Source organism: Petromyzon marinus, assembly GCF_048934315.1.
Source record: "Petromyzon marinus isolate PM22_M1 ecotype Great Lakes invasive population chromosome 68 unlocalized genomic scaffold, UKy_Petmar_22M1.pri1.0 chr68_unloc.1, whole genome shotgun sequence".
Lineage (NCBI taxonomy): Eukaryota > Metazoa > Chordata > Hyperoartia > Petromyzontiformes > Petromyzontidae > Petromyzon > Petromyzon marinus.
The window spans coordinates 5,023,676-5,046,159 of record NW_027422597.1 but is presented as its reverse complement, the minus strand read 5'-3'; the positions used below and the strand labels follow the sequence as shown (position 1 = coordinate 5,046,159).

The 22,484-nt window shown below is 43.2% G+C and overlaps 1 protein-coding gene across 1 annotated transcript; it reads left to right on the top strand.

Moving 5' to 3' along the window:
• Nucleotides 1-10,250: 10,250 nt before the first annotated feature.
• On the top strand, nt 10,251-18,007 carry LOC116957940 (aerolysin-like protein). Its single transcript, XM_032980398.2, has 2 exons — nt 10,251-10,297; nt 15,640-18,007. The coding sequence occupies exon 2, from the start codon at nt 15,654-15,656 to the stop codon at nt 16,593-16,595; it is 942 nt and encodes a 313-aa protein (XP_032836289.2). The 5' UTR covers nt 10,251-10,297; nt 15,640-15,653; the 3' UTR covers nt 16,596-18,007.
• The last annotated feature ends 4,477 nt before the right edge of the window (nt 18,008-22,484 follow it).

Here is a 22,484-nt window from a genome sequence, read left to right as displayed (position 1 = left end):
TGAGCTGCTGGTTATTTGCTGCCGTTACCTAAGCTCCTGTCAAATATAGATCGCGGGTCCTGAAACCATAATTCACGGTTTCTAACACATTGGGGAAATGCAACCACAGGTGAATCTCATTCCACTCCTTAAACACATTGGGGAAATGCAACCACAGGTGAATCTCATTCCACTCCTTCATATGTAGACAATCGCCTCTGTGGGGCAACCAATCACTAACAATAGGACGCACAAGGGCTAACTGGCCTGGCTGGAGAGAGATAGGCTTGGAAAGGGTGGGGGACCTTCCAAATAAGGTTACCAAAATATCAGGGACACCATCCAAAGCTACAAACAAAAACTTTTACCACATCACTCACCCAATCTTGGATGGTCTGGTGGAAAAAAAGGAAATGAAAAGTTCGTGCAGGAGATTGAGACCGGGTTAGAGCCAAAACTAGAAAGCTGACTGGGAAAGGCTGCTGGGACAGGACATTCCTCACCAGAAATGGACTCAAATATGGTTGGGCTCTGACAGCAGGCCGCAGGTCCCTTCCTCTAAACATAATTTAGTTCAAATTCACACATTCCTCTCCTAATTGCCCTAGATACCACAATGCACGATACAGATGTAACTGAATGCCTTCTGGACGTGCCCAGATATTTTAGAATTTTACGAGAATTTAACGGATTATTTTAATCGGAACTTGGCACAGAGCTGAGCCCCTCAGTGGACTAAACTTTGCGGGGCTTGAAACCAAAAGGGCTATCGGTACGCCAATATGCCTTACTGAAAACCGGCTATATTGTAGCAAGAAAGACAATACTAGCAAATTGGAAACAAGAACCTCCTCTTGGGGACTCTGGCACAGAACTATCCGTGCCTTGGCGGGAATCAGCTCCTTAACCAGGATCTTCCAGGGATATAATAAGAGTAAGAGGCAATGTGGTCCCCATTTTTATTGACCCTGCGTGAATAACCAGAAAAGTAGGGAGCGGGGCAAGGGGATGAACTCCAGACACTGAAACATTGCAATAGTCACCGTTGCTCCTAGGGGAAAATAAGAAGGATAAGCCCAGACATCACGCTTATGTTACTTTGTTTCCTGTCAAGTTTGGATAAATTATTCCCCTTCCTCACCCTTGTCCTTCTTCTTCCCCTTCCCAGTTAATCTGCTGCTCCTGATCGTTGCCTCTGTGGTAGGTCAGCGAGCCCAAGGGCATCCAGACGAGTCCCCATTTAAGGATGTATTGCACCGGGTTCGACACACGTTCGTAATTGGTATCTCCCTCTGTGATGGCCATGTTCTGGACTCTTACAAAAAAACATGCATTGGATAAATAAAGGGTGGACGATTGACCCAGGACATCAAGAGTCGTGTTTTTCTTCTTCTTCTTCATGTGATGCAGTGTGGATATCAAAGAGAGAGAGAGAGAGAGGAGGGAGACAGGAAGAGAGCAAAGGTAGAGGGGAGGCACGAGTATTGCGCAATCGACGTCACTTTTACACAGACAAACGTCATCAATGCATTTGTATGTAAAGTTTTTTTCTTGAACATTTAAACCAACGTTGTATGATTGTCAATTGAATTCACATCTTTATATTTTTTAGGAGTTGCTTGCTGCTGATGCTGTTATACGTTTTTTTTTCACTGATTTGTGACAGTACCTTACAGAACGGATTTGTAGTGAAAATAAACACAGAAATCCGATAGCATCTTGTTTTGCCAACATCACACCAAACAGGCAGGTTCTCAAGGGGTGCCAGCTCAGAAGGACTTACCTGGGAGTCACCTGTCCAACACACACACCACCTGAATTTTTAAGAACGAGACCAGTCAGGAGTAACCCACATACTCACCTTAAGGTTCTCTTCCCAGAGCATGATTTTCTATCACCAGAACACTGTCATTTATACTACTGTTGCACAGGCCACGTGATCCAACTGCAGCCTAAATTATAGATCGCTTCTCATCACTCACGTCAGAATAGTTTATGTAAATATAGTTTGGCATATTTCCAGAAATTATGAATATTTAATCTATCATACATTGATATGTTTTTCAAACTTGAACCTCTCTTTCTTTTTCATGATGACGAGGTGGAGTGAATCAATGAGTGGTGTATTATCAAACAAGGTCCTTCTAACATTATGGAACCTTGTTTCCGTGCCAAACATCGTAATCCTTCCATAAAAAATATATATTCTGAAGCAGAAAGTTAGTAGTGCCAGATACACCAGCCACATTTGCTACCGTGTAGCAATATTTTAATGTCGATGTAAAATTCAATTGAGGGACATGATTATTTTGGTGTGTTCTGGGACTGTTGTTGTACATATCCGGGAAAGATCTAGATTGTTGTTGTTGTCTTGGTGAGGGACTGTTGTTGCTGTTGTCTTGGAGTTGTCTGGGACTGTTGTTGTTGTTTTGGTGTATAACTCTTGTACTTGTCATGGTGTTGTCTTGGACGCTTGATGTTGTTTTTGTCCTTTTGCTGTTTTGCCCCAGGCGTGCATTTGGTGTCAAAAAATTGGCAGGAATGTATGTTCTTGTGCAATTTCTACATCTATACAGGAGTATCTCACTTAACGAGCATTCTGTCTCTGCTAATTCGAGCGATTTCAATACAGATTATTTTGTTCCAAAACGAGCAACACTCTCAAGGCACTACTTTTAGTTGCAAAAATGATCATCTTAAGCAGCGTTAAAACAAGTATAGCCAAAACATAACCCTCGTGCTCCTCCCAAGAGACCTCATTAGTTAACGTGTGTTGGGCTTAAACAAGCGTTCTATAACTCCTCGTTGGGTAAGGATTTCGCGTATTCATATTCTGTTGTTGTACCCAGAAAATCCTTACTGACTCTCAAGATACATTTTCGAAAGGGCCTCTCTAAGTTTCACAGTAGGGGGCGATTTAGCTGCTCTGTGTAATCTCAATTGAGTAATTTTGCCGATACATTTTCAACATTGGAATGTTCGGCCACACCAGAAACATTTACAAAGAAATTGTGAAAGAAGAAAAGCAGAGAACCCATAGAAAACCCATCCAGGAGCTGCTCAGAAATCGAACAAAGGACGTCTAAACTGTGAGGCACAAGTGTTAAAACTCTGCCACCCCGCCTACAGTATCAAATTGAATCCACGAATTGAAATAGAATTGGAAAGAAAAAAAGCCCGCTTCAACTACAATGGAAGTCAAATGGTAATACATTTTAATTATGACTAAAGTTTGTCATCAGAATCCCTATAAATATGACGAAAAATGTAGTGCATTTAGTGAAACAGTTAAGCCATAACTGGTTTATTAGATTAATCTGATATACCAGTCGTTCCCAACCAGTGTGTTTGATGTGTACACCTCCCAGCCTAATATCTTGTCCTCATTCCCTGACCAGCACATAATCTACTGCGAATCATCCCTAACTTTACTTTACAATCCCTGTTCGTACCCCCTTTGGAGATGGTACACCAGATAGCCACTAACAGAAGATTAATGCAGTAATTTATACAAACGTTTAGGCTCCACAGTCCCAGAGTGTCAGGCTACTTTATTCCCAATAATTCGTTTGGTGCGACTGAGTAGTTTCTACTTCGAAAATAACCTTTAAAAATACACAGACCATGAAAACGAGACGTGACAAATGAAACATTACAATCGAGCAGACAGAGGTTACGAATCAAGCCATATTACACAATACAAATAAGTAAGACTTGCACGTGTAAGATACACGATATAGAAAATTAGCCAATGCAAATGAGACAAACAGCAGAGACAGTTCATAAGATTCAGGGCATTTTAGATGAGTTATTACGAATTGGATATTAGATGGGCAAAGGGAGTAGGTAGGATATGTTAAACAGTAACAATTGAGGGCGAAGTATAAAGTAAATAATCATGAGCATCCCCACGCTGAGAAACATGCAAGGAAAGCAATCTTGCTAGCAAGCTGTTATGAGTAGCAAAAACATGTTGCGTAAAGCAGACGTGTTACGTAAGAAGTACCGATATAGATGTCTCTTCTCTTCCATCAGCTGTCAACAGGTGGTTGACAACGAGGCTGAATGAAATGGTTCCTTTGATTTTGGTCACTGGACACGACATTCGCTGTGCCGTGAGGTATGGTGAATTGAATATTGGCTTGGCAACATTGATCGGTAATATTTAACGAATAAATAGTCAATAAATAACCGTGATAGTGTTAATGTATTGAGCCTATCATTTTTAATTAGATTGTATTTTTTGGGGTTTTTTTGGAAGCGGAAATGCCTTAGCCCACAAAAAAAGCATCATGGAGAAGGAAGTGAAGTGGCACTGCTGTGACTCTGCTTATCTGAAACCCGATTCACACCACCATCCATCACAGAAGAATTCTCTCATCAAGACTCTGTACCATAGAGCCCAATGCATATCCGACCAGGAAGACATAGGCAGTGAACTCAAGCACGTACACCAAGCTCTTAAGGCAAATGGTTACTCCGACTAAACAATCCGCAAAGCTATCACTTAAACCATGAAGAAGGACCCTCTTGAGGAGCCTTTCAATACCATCACTTTACCCTACATTGCGGGGATCACAAAAAAGATCTCCAAAATCTTGAATAAACACAAGATCAAGGTCCGTTTCAACACATTACATAAAATCCGTGATCTGGTTCCGTCTGTAAAAAGATGTGATTCCGGACATACGGTACCCTGGTGTCTACAAACTAAGTTGCCTCTGTGGTAGTAGTTACATTGGAGAAACCAAACGCCATGTCTCGGACCGCATTCGTGAACACGAAGCAGACCATAAACACGGTAGGACCAACACCTCGGCCATGGCAGATCATTGTTATAATTCAGTAGGCTCACATGACATTGACTTTTCCAAGACAGAGGTTCTTTGTAAGCCATCTGGCTACCATGAGAGATTCGTTCATGAGGCTATCCACATATACAAGCACAAAGACAATTTCAACCAAGAGGATGGATTCTGGCTTAGCAATCATTGGAAAGATTTGATTAACAATTTCAGGTCTTAATTGATTGTTCACGTTTACAGTGGCTTTCAGACATCATACATTAATTTTTCGTCTCCCCCCTCCTCTTTTCAGAACATAGATGGACTAGTGATTGATATGGCGATCGGAACCGTCTCATAAACGCCGTCCAATTGCCAACTTTGGCCTAAAAGCATTGAACGTGAAGTCGCTGTCCCGCTCTCGATGGTGGTGCTCCATCATCGTCCGATTCAGCTGGCCGTTCCCCGGAGGGTGCGGGTCCATCGTCGGCGTGTTCCAATGCCGTGGGAACAGCTGCAGGACAACTTAACACCGTCAATAGCACCCGCTCCGTCGTCATAGAGCGGTCAAATGCCTCCGTCAATGTCGCCAGCCTGGCCTCCCACTGGGCCATGAGGACTCTCCAGTCACCCGTCGGCCCCGGGATCTCGGCCCTGCTTGAGCCACCATCCCGCTCTCTAGACACTTGCTCGACCAGGTCCTCCGGAGGAGTAACAGCCACTTGGCCAGACACGGGAATCACGTCCAAGTCGTTGCTGTTGTCGGACGAGTCCATCAGCACGTTCTTCCTCTTGGCCGATTTCTTCGACATGTCGGCGTGGTTTTGTAGTCACCTCTGCCACCAAATGTAGTGGTTGATTTCACTTGGACAACTTTTGTTTTTCTTCCAACACCACTTCATTTACAGTTCCCCAAATGTCCTCAATACTTCACAGTTCCTTTGCTTGCCATGGCTCGCTCGCCGTGATTCACACGACTCGCTCGCCACCTTTGTCTCTCCAATCTCTACTTCTCCGTCAGCTCCGATATCACGGTGCTCTCTCCACTGCTGGCTGCTTCGTCTCTGCTCTCCGCTCTGCGCGATCACTGTGCTCTCTCCGCTGCTGGCTGCTTCTTCTCTGCTCTCCACTCTCCGCTATCACTGTGCTCTCTCCACTGCTGGCTGATTCTCTCTGCTCCCCACTCTCCGCTATCACTGCACTCTCTCCACTGCTGGCTGCTTCTCTCTACTCTCCTCTCTCTGCTATCACTGTGCTCTCTCCACTGCTGGCTGCTTCTCTCTGCTCTCCTCTCTCCGCTATCACTGTGCTCTCTCCACTGCTTGCTGCTTCTCTCTTCAGCTCCTGCTTTCCTCTCTCCCTGCTGGCTGCCTTCACTTCAGCTCTGCTCCACGTCCTGCTTCGTCCAGCCCCCGAATCCAACCCCCCTTTCTCCTCGCGTCTCCCCAGTTTGTCCCTGCTCTCATTACTCTCCAATTAATTAACCCGCGTCCCAACGACGCTCCGCGTGCCCATGCACCTGTTACTTCTCCAGACTTTAAGACGCCACTTCAGCCCTGACAACAACACCAGCCAATCACAGCCGTCTCTGGCTCCATAGCTTAATTGGCCTAATCATGACATCATTGTCCCAACCATCGCATATGTTTGTCCCAATATGACCCATACTCTCCTGCCCCCGCGCCATCTCACCATTTACCCTCATGCGCCTATTTGTTCCACTACATATGTATGTATGTGTGAGTCGATATGTGTGTGTAAGTATATGTGTGTGTGTGAGTCCATTTGTGTGTGTAACTACATATGTGTGTGTCTAAAATCGATGCCTGTGTGTGTGCGTGTAAGTCGATGTGTTTCTATGTGTGTGAGTCGATGTCTGTGTGTAAGTCCAGGTGTGTGTCAGCCTTTTTCACCCGGGCACCACCGGGTACTTACCGCTAGTTAGATATAAATCTAACAATGAATCCAATTTTTGTTTCATGTACAGCATATACAGTACATACAAATACATATTTAGTTAATCGGTACTAATATATTAGGGGCCATCCATAAATTATGTCATGCACTTGGGGGGAGGGGTCAGACATTTGTGACGATGTTTGACGAGGGGATAGGGGTTTGAGAAATGTGACGTCACATCAAAATGCGCAACTTTAAATAAATATAGGCAGCACCTTCTACTTAATTAATTATACGTTTTAATAAGTGTGTTTTCCTACAACATCAGAGTGCAGTGCCACATTAAAAATGCACTACAATGACAATAGTTTAAAGCGGTTTGAAGCATGTTTTACATCTTTTTTGGGGGGGGGGGGCAGAGCTTCGTGACGTCATATTTGAGGGGGGTCTGACTTTGCGTGACGCCGCGTGACGAAGGGGGCGGGGGGTCAAAAATTGTCCAAAATCGCGTGACGTCATTTGGACGGCCCCTTAGTCGAGTGTCATAGCAGGTGAAAAGTCGTCTCTTGTCCGTGCGCCTCCACCCATCACACATGCGCCAAGTGATCTGGCTAACCGAATCAAGTAAAACTTCCTAAACGCTTGATTTCGTATGAAATTTTGTATTTCATATGCCAGATAGCAGACCAGCCAGCCAATCACAATGGTGGCTAATTCTGTCAGCCTTTGATGTTCCAGAGTCACAGCAGTGCCACTTCACTTCCTTCTCCATGATGCTTTTTTTGTGGGCTAAGGAATTTCCGCTTCCAAAAAAAACCCCAAAAATTGTATCTAAATAAAAAGTATAGGCTCAATACATCAACACTATCACGGTTATTTATTGATTATTTATTCGTTAAATATTACAGATCAATGTTGCCAAGCCAATATTCAATTCACCATACCTCACGGCATAGCGAATGTCGTGTCCAGTGACCGAAATCAAAGGAACCATTTCATTCAGCCTCGTTGTCAACCACCTGTTGACAGCTGATGGAAGAGAAGAGACATCTATATCGGTACTTCTTATGTAACACGTCTGCTTTACGCAACATGTTTTTGCTACTCATAACAGCTTGCTCGTAAGATTGCTTTCCTTGCATGTTTCTCAGCGTGGGGATGCTCATGATTATTTACTTTATAATTCGCCGTCAATTGTTACTGTTTAACATATCCTACGTATTCCCTTTGCCCATGTAATATCCAATTCGTAATAAGTCATCTAAAATGACCTGAATCTTATGAACTGTCTCTGCTGTTTGTCTCATTTGGATTGGCTTATTTTCTATACCGTGTATCTTACACGTGCATGTCTTACTTATTTGTATTGTGTAATATGGCTTGATTCGTAACCTCTGTCTGCTCGATTGTAGTGTTTCATTTGTCACGTCTCGTTTTTATGGTCTGTGTATTTTTAAAGGTTATTTTCGAAGTAGAAACTACTCAGTAGCACCAAACGAATTATTGGGAATAAAGTAGCCTGACACTCTGGGACTGCGGAGCCTAAACGTTTGGATAAATTCCTGCATTAATCTTCTGTTAGTGGCTGCCTGGTGTACCATCTCCAAAGGGGGTACGAACAGGGATTGTAAAGTAAAGTTAGGGATGATTCGCAGTAGATTATGTGCTGGTCAGGGAATGAGGAAAAGTTATTAGGCTGGGAGGTGTACACATCAAACACACTGGTTGGGAACGACTGGTATATCAGATTAATATAATAAACCAGTTATGGCTTAACTGTTTTAAAAAATGCACTACATTATACGTCATATTTTTAGGCATTCCGATGACAAACTTTAGTTATAATTAAAATTCATTACCATTTGACTTCCATTGTAGTTGAAGCGGGCTTTTTTTCTTTCCAATTCTATTTCAATTCGTGGATTCAATTTGATACTGTAGGCGGGGTGGCAGAGTTTTAACACTTGTGCCTCACAGTTTAGACGTCCTTTCGTCGATTTCTGACCCGCTCCTGGATGGGTTTCCTATGGGTTCTCTGCTTTTCTTCTCTCACAATTTATTTGTAAATGTTTCTGATGTGACCGAACATTCCAATGTTGAAAATGTATCTGCAAAATCACTCAATTGGGATTACACAGAGCAGCTACATCGCCCCCTACTGTGAAACTTAGAGAGGCCCTTTCGAAAATGTATCTTGAGAGTCAGTAAGGATTTTCTGGGTACACCAACAGAATACAAATACATGAAATCCTTACCCAACGAAGAGTTATCGAACACTTGTTTCAGCCCAACACGCGTTACCTAATGAGTCTCTTTGGAGGAACACGAGGGTTATGTTTTGGTCATACGTGTTTTAACGCTGCTTAAGATGATCATATTCGCAACTAAAAGTAGTGCCGTGAGAGTGTTGCTCGTTTTGGAACGAATTAATCTGTATTGAAATCGCTCGAATTAGCAGAGAAAGAATGCTCGTTAAGTGAGATACTGCTGTATAGATGTACAAATTGCACAAGAACATACATTCCTGCCAATTTTTTGACACCAAATGCACGCCTGGGGCAAAACAGCAAAAGGACAAAAACAACAGCAAGAGTCCAAGACAACACCATGACAAGTACAATAGTTACACACCAAAACAACAACGACAACAGTCCCAGACAACTCCAAGACAACATTAACAACAGTCCCTCACCAAGACAACAACAACAACAATCTCAGATCTCTCCCGGATATGTACAACAACAGTCTCAGAACACACCTAGATAATCACGTCCCTCATTGAATTTTACATCTACATTAAAATATTGCTACACGGTGAGTAAGGATCTATGTTACACAACATATTTATAAATGTGGCTGGTGTATCTGGCACTACTAATTTTCTGCTTCAGAATATTTTTTTATGGAAGGTTTACGATTTCGATTTAAAGCTTTCGTGACTGCAATGATTCATCTTCTTTGGTTCTTTCGGTAAAGTCACGTAGAATGAGTGGTGTATTATCAAACAAGGTTCTTCCAACATTATGGAACCTTGTTTCCGCGCCAAACATCGTAAACCTTCTTCTTTGGTTCTTTCGGTAAAGTCACGTAGAATGAGAATAAAATAATAAATTGATAAAATAAAATAACACAATAATATTCTCACGACGTTTCGGCCACTTGTGTTGTGGCCGAAACGTCGTGAGAATATTATTTTCGGCCACTTGTGTTGTGGCCGAAACGTCGTGAGAATATTATTGTGTTATTTTATTTTATCAATTTATTATTTTATTCTCATTCTACGTGACTTTACCGAAAGAACCAAAGAAGAAGGTTTACGATGTTTGGCGCGGAAACAAGGTTCCATAATGTTGGAAGAACCTTGTTTGATAATACACCACTCATTGATTCACTCCACGTCGTCATCATGAAAAAGAAAGAGAGGTTCAACTTTGAAAATTATATATGTATGATAGATTAAATATTCATAATTTCTGTAAATATGCCAAACTATATTTACATAAACTATTCTGACGTAAGTGATGCGAAGCGATGTATAATTTAGGCTGTGGCTCGATCACGTGGCCTGTGCAACAGTAGTATAAATGACAGTGTTCTGGTGATAGAAAAGCATGCTCTGGGAAGAGAACCTTAAGGTGAGTGTGTGGGTTACTCCTGACTGGTCTCGTTCTTAAAAATTCAGGTGGTGTGTGTGGTGGACAGGTGACTCCCAGGTAAGTGCCTCTGAGCTGGCACCCCTTGAGAACCTGCCTGCTTGGTGTGATGTTGGCAAAACAAGATGCTATCGGATTTCTGTGTTTATTTTCACTAAAAATCCGTTCTGTAAGGTACTGTCACAAATCAGTGAAAAAACAACGTATAACAGCATCAGCAGCAAGCAACTCCTAAAAATATAAAGATGTTAATTCAATTGACAATCATGCAACGTTGGTTTAAATGTTCAGGAAAAACTTTACATACAAATGCATTGATGACGTTTGTCTGTCTAAAAGTGACGTCGATTGCGCAATACTCGTGCCTCCCCTCTCACTTTGCTCTTTTCCTGTCTCCCTCTCTCTCTCTCTCTTTGATATCCACACTGCATCACATGAAGAAGAAAAACACGACTCTTGATGTCCTGGGTCAATCTTCCACCCTTTTTTATCCAATGCATGTTTTTTTGTAAGAGTCCAGAACATGGCCATCACAGAGGGAGATACCAATTACGAACGTGTGTCGAACCCGGTGCAATAAATCCTTAAATGGGGACCCGTCTGGATGCCATTGGGCTCGCTGACTTACCACAGAGGCAACGATCACGAGCAGCAGATTAACTGGGAAGGGGAAGAAGAGGACAAGGGGGAGGAAGGGGAATAATTTATCCAAACTAGACAGGAAACAAAGTAAAATAAGCGTGATGTCTGGGCTTATCCTTCTTATTTTCCCCTAGGAGCAACGGTGCCTATTGGAATGTTTCAGTGTCTGGAGTTCATCCCCTTGCCCCGCTCCCTACTTTTCTGGTTATTCACGCAGGGTCAATAAAAATGGGGACCACATTGCCTCTTACTCTTATTATATCCCTGGTAGATCCTGGTTAAGGAGCTGATTCCCGCCAAGGCACGAATAGTTCTGTGCCAGAGTCTCCAAGAGGGCGTTCTTGTTTCCAATTTGCTAGTATTGTCTTTCTTGCTACAATATATCCGGTTTTCAGTAAGGCATATTGGCGTACCGATAGCCCTTTTGGTTTCAAGCCTCGCAAAGTTTAGTCCACTGAGGGGCTCAGCTCTGTGCCAAGTTCCGATTAAAATAATCCGATAAATTCTCGTATAATTCTAAAATATCTGGGCACGGCCAGAAGGCATTCAGTTACATCTGTACCGTCCATTGTGGTATCTAGGGCAATTAGGAGAGGAATGTGTGAATTTGAACTAAATTATGTTTAGAGGAAGGGACCTGCGGCCTGCTGTCTGAGCCCAACCATATTTGAGTCCATTTCTGGTGAGGAATGTCCTGTCCCAGCAGCCTTTCCCCCTCAGCTTTCTAGTTTTGGCTCTAACCCTGTCTCAATCTCCTGCACGAACTTTTCATTTCCTTTTTTTCCACCAGACCATCCAAGATTGGGTGAGTGATGTGGTCAAAGTTTTTGTTTGTAGCTTTGGATGGTGTCCCTGATATTTTGGTAACCTTATTTGGAAGGTCCCCCACCCTTTCCAAGCCTATCACTCTCCAGCCAGGCCAGTTACCCCTTGTGCATTCTATTGTTAGTGATTGGTCGCCCCACAGAGGCGATTGTCTACATATGAAGGAGTGGAATGAGATTCACCTGTGGTTGCATTTCCCCAATGTGTTAGAAACCGTGAATAATGGTTTCAGGACACGCGATCTATATTTGATAGGAGCTTAGGTAACCGCAGCAAATAACCAGCACCTCACCGAGCCTTCTCCCAGTTTTTCCATGTCCTTTACTTTTTCTTGTTGATCTATTGAATAAAGTTCTGAAAGCGATTGCTTTGTTCTATTTTAGGAAATCTGCAAAGGGTCAGGCCCCGATCTCTCCTAAGTAACGTAAGGGAATGAAAATCTATTTGCGCTATTTTGTGATCCCATATGGATGAGGCTATGCTTGAATCAAACATCTTAAAGAAAGCTTTTTGAATACAGGAGGGGCTATTCGTAGATGTACTGTATAGGTAACCGTGTACAGTACTGTTCACTGCAGGAAGTTAAAATCGTGAGCGGCTGAACCTCACTGTCCACCCACTGGAATCTAGGAACACCACGTGGCCTGGGATACCACGATGGGCCACTTGGGCAATAAGATGGGGACAAGATGGCGCATTGTGTACTTTCATGGCAGCATAATCGCGAGCAGTACATTTATCATGCATACAGGAATCTCTAGATCAACTGCGAATGTTCGAGCCACAGGGGCACAATCGGCGAACAGTACCTCAATAAATTTGGCCCAAAACAGTAAAACCTCGATGGAAGGATTTGCTGTACTGTGTTTGTCAACTTTTATTTCAGAGAAGCTGTATTTCTCTTGCAGACAAGGCTCTCTTAACCTCAAACAGTTATTCTTGTAAATTATCTAACCTTGTCACTGTCTGCTCCTCTTTCATTGTCTTTAGCTGTAAGTTAGGCATTACGAATTAATAATCTGATACAATGTGTGTTTTTTTTTACAATTTCCCAACATGATGATGTACTGCTTTATCACCGTTTTTTCGCAATAGTGATATTTGTTATTGAATTGTCGATAAAGTCTGAGTCGACATGCAAATTTAGAATTGCATAACTATTACAGAGGTTTTGATTTAAAGCTTTCGTGACTGCAGTAATTCATATTCTTAGTTTTTTCGGTAAAGTCACGTTGAAGAGAAACAACAAAATAACAAAATATATATAAAACAATAAAAAAAAATTCTCACGACGTTTCGACCATAACTCAAACGGTCATCATCAGGTGTGTCGGTATGCATAAATTTATTTTGAAAAGGCATATTTATTTATTTATTTATATAAAAAATAACGTTTGCGTCACGCGCAACGATTGGCAGTTTGCCAGGACTAGTCCATCTATTTTTTGAAAAGAGGAGGGGGGAGACGAAATTTGTTTTTATGTATGTTGTCTGAAAGCCACTGTAAGCGTGAACAATCAATCAAGAACTGAAATGATTTATCAAATCTTTCCAATGATTGCTAAGATAGAATCCATCTTCTCGGTTGAAATTGTCTCTGTGCTTGTATATGTGGATAGCCTCATGAACGAATCTCTCATGGAAGCCAGATGGCTTACAAAGAACCTCCGTCTTGGAAAAGTCAATGGCATGTGAGCCTACTGAATTAGAACAATGATCTGCTACGGCCGAGGTGTTGGTCCTACCGTGTTTAAGGTCTGCTTTATGTTCACGAATGCGGTCCGAGATATGGCGTTTGGTTTCTCCAATGTAACTACTGCCACAGAGGCAACTTAGTTTGTAGACACCAGGGTATTGTCTGTCCGGAATCACATCTTTTACAGACGGAACCAGATCACGGATTTTATGTAATGTGTTGAAACGGACCTGGATCTTGTGTTTATTCAAGATTTTGGAGATCTTTTTTGTGATCCCAGCAATGTAGGGTAAAGTGATGGTTTTGAAAGGCTCCTCAAGAGGGTTTTTCTTCATGGTTTGAGTGATAGCTTTGCGGATTGTATAGTCGGAGTAACCATTAGCCCTAAGAGCTTGGTGTACGTGCTTGAGTTCACTGCTTATGTGTTCCTGGTCGGATATGCATTGGGCTCTATGATACAGAGTCTTGATGAGAGAATTCTTCTGTGATGGATGGTGGTGGGAATCCGGTTTCAGATAAGCATCCGTATGGGTAGCTTTCCTGTAGACAGAGTGGCTCATTGAACCATCAGGTCTCTTTTTAATTAGGACATCCAAAAAAGGTATCTTGCCATCTATTTCGACTTCCATGGTAAATCTAAACACTGAGGTACCCCCCCTGGTGAGACACTGTTTAACCAATACATACTTCACTTGGAATGGAACTTTCTACAAACAAACTGAGGGCACCCCAATGGGCTCCCCCCTTTCTCCAGTTATAGCTAACATTTTCATGGAGAAATTTGAGACTGACGCCATCCAGACTGCCACTCTGCGCCCAACCTTATGGAAGAGGTACGTGGATGACACTTTTGTCATCTGGCCACATGGCCGGCCTGCTCTAGACCAATTCTTCGACCACATCAATTCCATACACCCAGCCATCAGATTTACCATGGAAGTCGAAATAGATGGCAAGATACCTTTTTTGGATGTCCTAATTAAAAAGAGACCTGATGGTTCAATGAGCCACTCTGTCTACAGGAAAGCTACCCATACGGATGCTTATCTGAAACCGGATTCCCACCACCATCCATCACAGAAGAATTCTCTCATCAAGACTCTGTATCATAGAGCCCAATGCATATCCGACCAGGAACACATAAGCAGTGAACTCAAGCACGTACACCAAGCTCTTAGGGCTAATGGTTACTCCGACTATACAATCCGCAAAGCTATCACTCAAACCATGAAGAAAAACCCTCTTGAGGAGCCTTTCAAAACCATCACTTTACCCTACATTGCTGGGATCACAAAAAAGATCTCCAAAATCTTGAATAAACACAAGATCCAGGTCCGTTTCAACACATTACATAAAATCCGTGATCTGGTTCTGTCTGTAAAAGATGTGATTCCGGACAGACAATACCCTGGTGTCTACAAACTAAGTTGCCTCTGTGGTAGTAGTTACATTGGAGAAACCAAACGCCATATCTCGGACCGCATTCGTGAACATAAAGCAGACCTTAAACACGGTAGGACCAACACCTCGGCCGTAGCAGATCATTGTTCTAATTCAGTAGGCTCACATGCCATTGACTTTTCCAAGACGGAGGTTCTTTGTAAGCCATCTGGCTTCCATGAGAGATTCGTTCATGAGGCTATCCACATATACAAGCACAGAGACAATTTCAACCGAGAAGATGGATTCTATCTTAGCAATCATTGGAAAGATTTGATAAATCATTTCAGTTCTTGATTGATTGTTCACGCTTACAGTGGCTTTCAGACAACATACATAAAAACAAATTTCGTCTCCCCCCTCCTCTTTTCAAAAAATAGATGGACTAGTCCTGGCAAACTGCCAATCGTTGCGCGTGACGCAAACGTTATTTTTTATATATATAAATAAATAAATATGCCGTTTTCAAAATAAATTTATGCAAACCGACACACCTGATGATGACCGTTTGAGTTATGGTCGAAACGTCGTGAGAATTTTTTTTATTGTTTTATATATATTTTGTTATTTTGTTGTTTCTCTTCAACGTGACTTTACCGAAAAAAACTAAGAATATGTATTACAGAGGTGTCAATAAAATGTGGTTTTGAAAGTTAAACTGTGAATATCACAATGTTTGACCTTTCATAATTTAAACAAATCTGTATCTTGTAACGTGCAGGAAGAAAGGAGAAAATGCCTTATGCATTGGCCTTACACACCTGTGGAGGACAAGGAGGAACAGCCTTCAGTTTTGATGGGAGGAAAAATGGAGCAACGCTGGAAAAAATCTGGGTGTGGGTTGGAGGGTGGCAGATCAAGTGCGTGAAGGCCTGGCTGACGGACGGAAGGACTGCACAGTACGGCAGTCCCTCGGGATCTCACAAAGAGTTTGTGTTCCAGCCCGGGGAGCTGTTTTCGTCCCTCTCACTGTGGGGGAATGGGGCTGGCTCACGCCTGGGCGCCTTCAAGTTCAGGACAACCAAAGGCAGGGAATTCTTCGTGAAGATGACAGACTGGGGCCTAAAGACCGAGTACCCAGTTGACATCCGCTCTGGAATCTGCCTTGGAATTATGGGCAAAGGCGGTTCAGACATCGACAGCATGGGCTTCCTCTTCATCAATTCGGTTAAAAGTTCAGAATTGATCAACGTGACATACCCTACACTGCACAGGGAGCTTCCAAAAGTCCAGATGGAAGAGATCAAATCACTCAGTTACAAGAATACTGGTTCTGTCCCCCAAACCTATAAAATTGAAACCTCCAAGACCGTGACCAAAACCTCCTCCTGGTCGATCACAAACAGTCTGGAGGCAACCGTGAGCCTCACCGTCTCAGCCGGCGTTCCGGATGTCGTGGATGTTGAAGCTGGCTTTAGTTTTACCGTTAGCACCGAGAGTACGCACGCCGTGGAGAATTCAGAATCGAAAACCGAGCTCCTTTCATTCAACGTCACGGTTCCTCCACACAAGACCACTGCGATCGACATCAATATCGGTCGCGCGGAAATCGACCTCCCGTACAAGGGTACGGTGCGCATCTCCTTATTGAACGGCGCCACCTACGACATCCCAATGGAGGGTGTCTACAAGGGCCTCGCCTACACCAAGGCGACTGTAGTAACAAAGGAAAAGTGAAACGGCACCGGAAAAGCACGCACGTGCTGCGCTTTACTAACTGCATGCTGCATTCAACGCTGCCTATCTTTATTTAATAGTTTATTGAACCCTGCGGTATAAAATATGATGCAATACATATGCCATTTGGGAGATTTCAGTTCGTGCAATTAAGGAACCTTTGAATCGGTGAAAAAATAATTAACACGGAGATGCAGTTATTTCAACGAATTTTTCTCGCACATACCGTACATAATTGAGTCTGTTCGCTCAGAAATCACAATGGAATAATCATAATCTGTCTTTATCCCGGAGGAATCCGACGATAAATTAATCTCTTTTTTACAGATGTCCAGTAGGGGCGATTCAGCAAGTTACAACAACAAACAATACAAAACACGATAGGAGTAAAAAGTAGATCAATGGTAAGCCAGTAGCTTAAAGTTATATAAAGAAATACGAATAAATAAAGTATATAAGTACAAATAGCATAAGTACATTCCTGCCGATTTTTCAACACTAAATGCAAACTTGGGCAAGGCAACAAAACGACGACAAAAACAGTTCCAGATCAAACCAACACAGGAGAGGGTATCTTCATAATATTTGATTTTACAATCTAACTATCATTTCACAGATAATAAATCATTTTTAACGTTACTTTTGCCATTTACTTACGTGAGAATGAGCCCGAACTAGCAAAAGCAAATGGAAAAAAAAAACTTCCTGCAGTGGTTTGGGCAATGTAACAAGACAATACACCCTGGCATAGGCAACGCTGATCGGTAGAGTGCAAATCTGGAGGGGTTCAAAACATCAAAGTACAAGTTGGATGACCGACATAAATGACTGGAAGGAGGTAAAAGAGGTGAAACTTTATGGGCTTCAGAAATGAGAAGCTGAAGAGTGAAAACTCACACGAAGCACACAGCTAACGACATTCTCCACGGAAAAATCATACAACCATATATCTTGACAATACAGTTTCTGCATGCTGCCACGAACAGAATAATCGATGGACTTGACCAACATTTCTACTAAAATTATAGAGAGAAGACATCCACGTGTGAATGATACCAAACAAAACGATGACGGAAAGATAAAGATTCCTCAAACAATCAACCAATCTTCATTTGTGTTGGGACACCTATTTTCAAAAACGCTCATATTTGTTTTCCATTTCACACTACAATGAATATACAAATAATGATAACTGGCCTCGAATTACCAACAATTTCTCCAAACGTGACACCAGAAAATTAAAGAACTTCTCTTGCAGTGCTATCATTTCCATCAGCACCACCATCTGGATTAATGTATTTAGATTACAATTGCATGCTCTTTAATTATAGGAAATTGCATGCAACTAGTCAGTTGCATGTTCTGCAATGCTTTGGGCTTGTGATGCAAAATAAAATATCTTTAAAAAATCATTGGATTGTGTTTGCATTCAGTATCATCATTATCACATCCACAACCCCTTTGAGCCAGCATCACTGAAAACCTTTGTTCAAATACAGGCATTCGCCTGTAATGAAACTGCACAGTCAAGTGTGGTGAGTTGATGGTCTCAACCCGGTCACGAATGACTGCACGAAGATAACCCCTCCATCACAGTTATCAAAACGTAAGCTAGTATGTGTGCAGATAACGCGTAGCAGAAGTGAGATCTTGGTTTTTAGATATAACTTCAATCGCGTATGATAAACCTATATTCTCGATTCTCGCAAGAGAGATATGGCCACATCACTCAGAGGTCTGAGTGCTGACCTAATTTCGAATCCAGAACCTTAGCAGTGCCAGCTCATCAATCAAAAATCCAAATGTGTGTGTGTGTGTTAGTCCATGTGTGTGTTAGGCCATATGTGTGTGTAAGTTCATATGTGTGTATGTAAGTCAATGTGTTTGTGTTTGAACGAGTTGTGTGTGTGTTTGAGTCCATATGTGTACGTTTAGGTCCATACGTGTGTTTAAGTCCATGTGTGTGTCTGTCTTTTTCGAACGGACAACACCCGATGTGTGTGTGTACGTCGAAGTGTTTGTGTGTGTCAGTCCAAGTGTGCGTGTCAGTCCATTTGTGTGCGTATCAGTCACTCTATGTGTGTGTTAGTCCATGTTTGTATGCTAGTCGATGTGTGTGCATGGCACCATCTGAGTGTGTAAGTTAACGTGCGTTTGTGTGTCTATGTTTGTCAGTCGATGTGTGTGTGTGTGTACGTCGCTGTGTATGTGTGTTGTCAGTCCATATGTGTGTTGTAGTCCACATGTGTGTGTAAATCCATACATGTGTGTGTGTGTCACTCGATATGTGTGTGTAAGTCAATGCGTGTGTGTGTCTTAGTTGATATGCGTGTAAGTACATCAGTGTACTATACGTCAATGTGTGTTTTTTAGTCCACGTATGTCCGTGTGTAAGTCGATGTGTGTGTGTGAGTTGCTGTATGTGTGTACGTCGATATATATGTGTGTAACTCCATGTGTGCGTATCTAAAGTGGATGTCTATGCATGTGTGACTCCATATGTGTGTGTGTGTACGTCTATGTGTTTGTGTGTGTGAGTCAATATGTCTGTGTGTGTCAGTCCATGGGCGTGTGTGATAGTCGCTTTGTGTGTGTGGCTCCATGTGAGTTAGTGTGAGTCCATTTCTTTGCATGTCTGTAGCTCCATGTGTGCGTGTGAGTCTATGTGTCTGTTTTATTGACCTGGTCAAGGCCTATGATACTATCAGTAGGCCAGGCCTTTGGTGTTCTTCATGCTTTCGGAGTCCCTCCCCATTTGCTCACGATACTTAAGGACCGTTATGATATTGAGCGGCCCCGCGTCAAACTACAGGCCGTCAGTCACAGCCATTCCCTCTACACCTTGGGGTGTGACAGGGATGTACTCTGGCTCCCACATTATTTAACATATCTTTTGACCACGTAGTTGGTGAAGCCTTCAATGGCTGTACCGGAGGAATTACCATGTGATACAGATACAATGGGAGGCTGATCGATGCCCGGGTGCGGTCAAGGGATGGCTCCCTTTTCTCAACCATGTTATGTATGCCGATGCTCTGGTGATTGCTACTCACTCAGAGGAGGAGTTGGAGTCGCAGCTGCTGAACCTGGAGCGTGCCACTAAGAGGTTGGGCCTTACCATCAGCCCTACCAAAACTAAGCACCTGCCTGGGTATTTTGTACCATTGGACAATCCACCGCCACAACTCACAATTGGTGATGCGGCAGTTGTGCAGATATTGCAGAGATTCCCATACCTGCCCAGTGTACTCATGACCAGCTCCGGTTAAACAGCAGAGGTCCCACTCCAAATCAGTCGAGCGTCATTATATTTTCATCGGCTGCGTTATGCTGTGTGGAAGGTACCTGGTCTCTCGCTCCGCATGAAGCTCCAGGTCTTCTCTTCCACGGTAATTCCCTCCCTTCTCTACGCTTGCGACACGTGCACCCCCTTAATGGAACATCTTCGCCGGTTCGAAACATTTAAGCTGGCCTGCTCACGATCCATCCTGGGTTTAACCGTGTGTGTGTGCATCTAAGTCGATGTTTTCTATGTGTGTGGGTCGATGTCCGTGTGTAAGTCCATGTGTTTGTCTGCCTTTGTCGCCCGGGCAACGCCGGGTACTTACCACAAGTAGTTATATGAACACGTAAAAAAATAATTGAACATTTTACGTATAAAAATATAAATACAGTAAAACCTTGAATTGCGAGAAACTTGGTCTTGGTCTGCGAGTGTTTTGCAAGACGAGCAAAATTTTTAAATAAATATTAATTTGATAAACGAACGAGGTCTTGCAATACGAGTAGTACGTATACGCTTTGTCTAACGAGCGTCACATGATCACAACTGATATACGAGTGCCTTGATATACGAGTGCTTTGGATTACAAACACGTTTCCGGAACAGATTATGCTCGCAATCCAAGGTTTTACTGTATACGTGTGCATACATTTAAAAATTAACGTGTCGTAGTGCGATGACCAGCGGTGTGGTAGTGGTAGACACGCCGTGGTGCTGGTGCGATAACAGCGGTGTTGTAGTGGTAACAGCTAGACGGTGCCACGTGACGCACCGTGGTGCTGGTTGCGATGACAGAGGTGTGGTAGTGGTAGTAGCTAGGCGGTGCCACGTGATGCACCGTGGTGCTGGTGCGATGACAGCGGTGTGGTAGTATGTGGGACTCTGTGTTAAGTGAGTTTGTGGGTCTCTGTGTGGTGAGTTTGTGGGTCTCTGTGTAGTGAGTCTGTGGGTCTCTGTGTGAGGTGAGTTTGTGGGTCTTTGTGTGGAGAGTCTGCGGGTCTCTAAGTGATGAGTCTCTGGGTGCTCTGTGTGGTGATTGTGTGGGTCACTTTGTGTGTCTGTGTAAGGTTAGTCTGTGGGTCTCTGTATGGTTTGAGTGTGGGTGTCTGTGTGTGGTGAGTCTGTGAGTCTCTTTGTGTGTCTGTGTGGTGAGTCTGTGTGCCTCTGTGTGAGGTGAGTCTGTGGGTGTCTGTGTGGTTTGAGTGTTGGTGTCTGTGTGTGGAGAGTCTGTGAGTCTCTGTGAGAGGTGAGTCTGCGGGTCTCTGTGTGCCTCTGTGTGAGGTGAATCTGTGGGTGTCTGTGTGGTTTGAGTGTGGGTGTCTGTGTGTGGAGAGTCTGTGAGTCTCTGTGAGAGGTGAGTCTGTGGGTATCTGTGAGGTGAGTGTGCGTGTCTGTGTGTGGTGAGTCTGTGGCCCTGTGGGTCTCTGTGTGAGGTGAGTCTGTGGGTGTCTGTGTGGTTTGAGTGTGGGTATCTGTGTGAGGTGAGTCTGTGGTCTCTTTGTATGTCTGTGTGGTGAGTCTGTGGGTCTCTGTGTGAGGTGAGTCTGTGGTCTCTTTGTGTGTCTGTGTGGTGAGTCTGTGTGTGTCTGTGTGAGGTTAATCTGTGGGTCTCTGTGTGGTTTGAGTGTGGGTGTCTGTGTGTGTCTGTGTGTGGTGAGTCTGTGGGTGTCTGTGAGGTGAGTGTGCGTGTCTGTGTGTGGTGAGTCTGTGGGTCTCTGTGTGAGGTGAGTCTGTGGTCTCTTTGTGTGTTTGTGTGGTGAGTCTGTGTGTCTCAGTGTGAGGTGAGCCTGTGGGTCTCTGTGTGTCTCTGTGTGAGGTGAGTCTGTGGGTGTCTGTGAGGTGAGTGTGGGTGTCTGTGTGTGGTGAGTCTGGGGGTCTCTGTGTGAGGTGAGTCTGTGGGTCTCTGTGTTGTGAGTTTGTGGGTCTCAATGTGTGTCTGTGTGTGGTGAGTGTGTAGGTCTCAGTGTGTGGGTCTCTGTGTGAAGTGAGTTTGTGCGTCTCTATGTGAGGTAAGTTTTGTGGATTCTAGATTTTACAGCTTAACGGACGCGACCTCGGCTTGGCTGTTTTCACTCCAACGCTGTCCTCATGACAACACAGTCCCTTCACCTGATGAAGGCTGCTTGTGTTGTGGCCGAAACGTCGTGATTTTTGTTGTTTTATTTTTTACCTACGTGACTTTACCGAATAGAACCAAAGAGTATGGATCCTTGCAGTCACGAAAGCTTCAAATCTAGAATTGGTCGTGCATGTCACGTATATCGTTTATTGTTAAATTGTAATCACAATTCCTGTGATCACTGTTAAATTGTTTTTATAGCTTTATTTTGGTGATTTCGAAAAGGTTCTGGTTTAGCCATATTTGTTTGTTGAAATACACAGAGTTAGACTGGTAACTGCAATTGAAATTGTCTTATGGTTGTTATTGTTTGACAAGCATCCCACTGGGATTTTTGCACACAGCGTTGATATGCGGTGCTTTTTCTGGAAGACTTTGCTGTTTTTTTCCTGGATTTTTTCTGTTGCATGTAGTCACTTTAAGATGTTTCTTGTTCTTTTTTTAGTTGGTTGTGGTTGCACCCGATTCAAGAGCTGAATGGCTCACA

Bases quoted from the DNA above. Each gene is read 5' to 3' on its own strand.
- LOC116957940 (XM_032980398.2), top strand. From the start codon at position 15,654: ATGCCTTATGCATTGGCCTTACACACCTGTGGAGGACAAGGAGGAACA.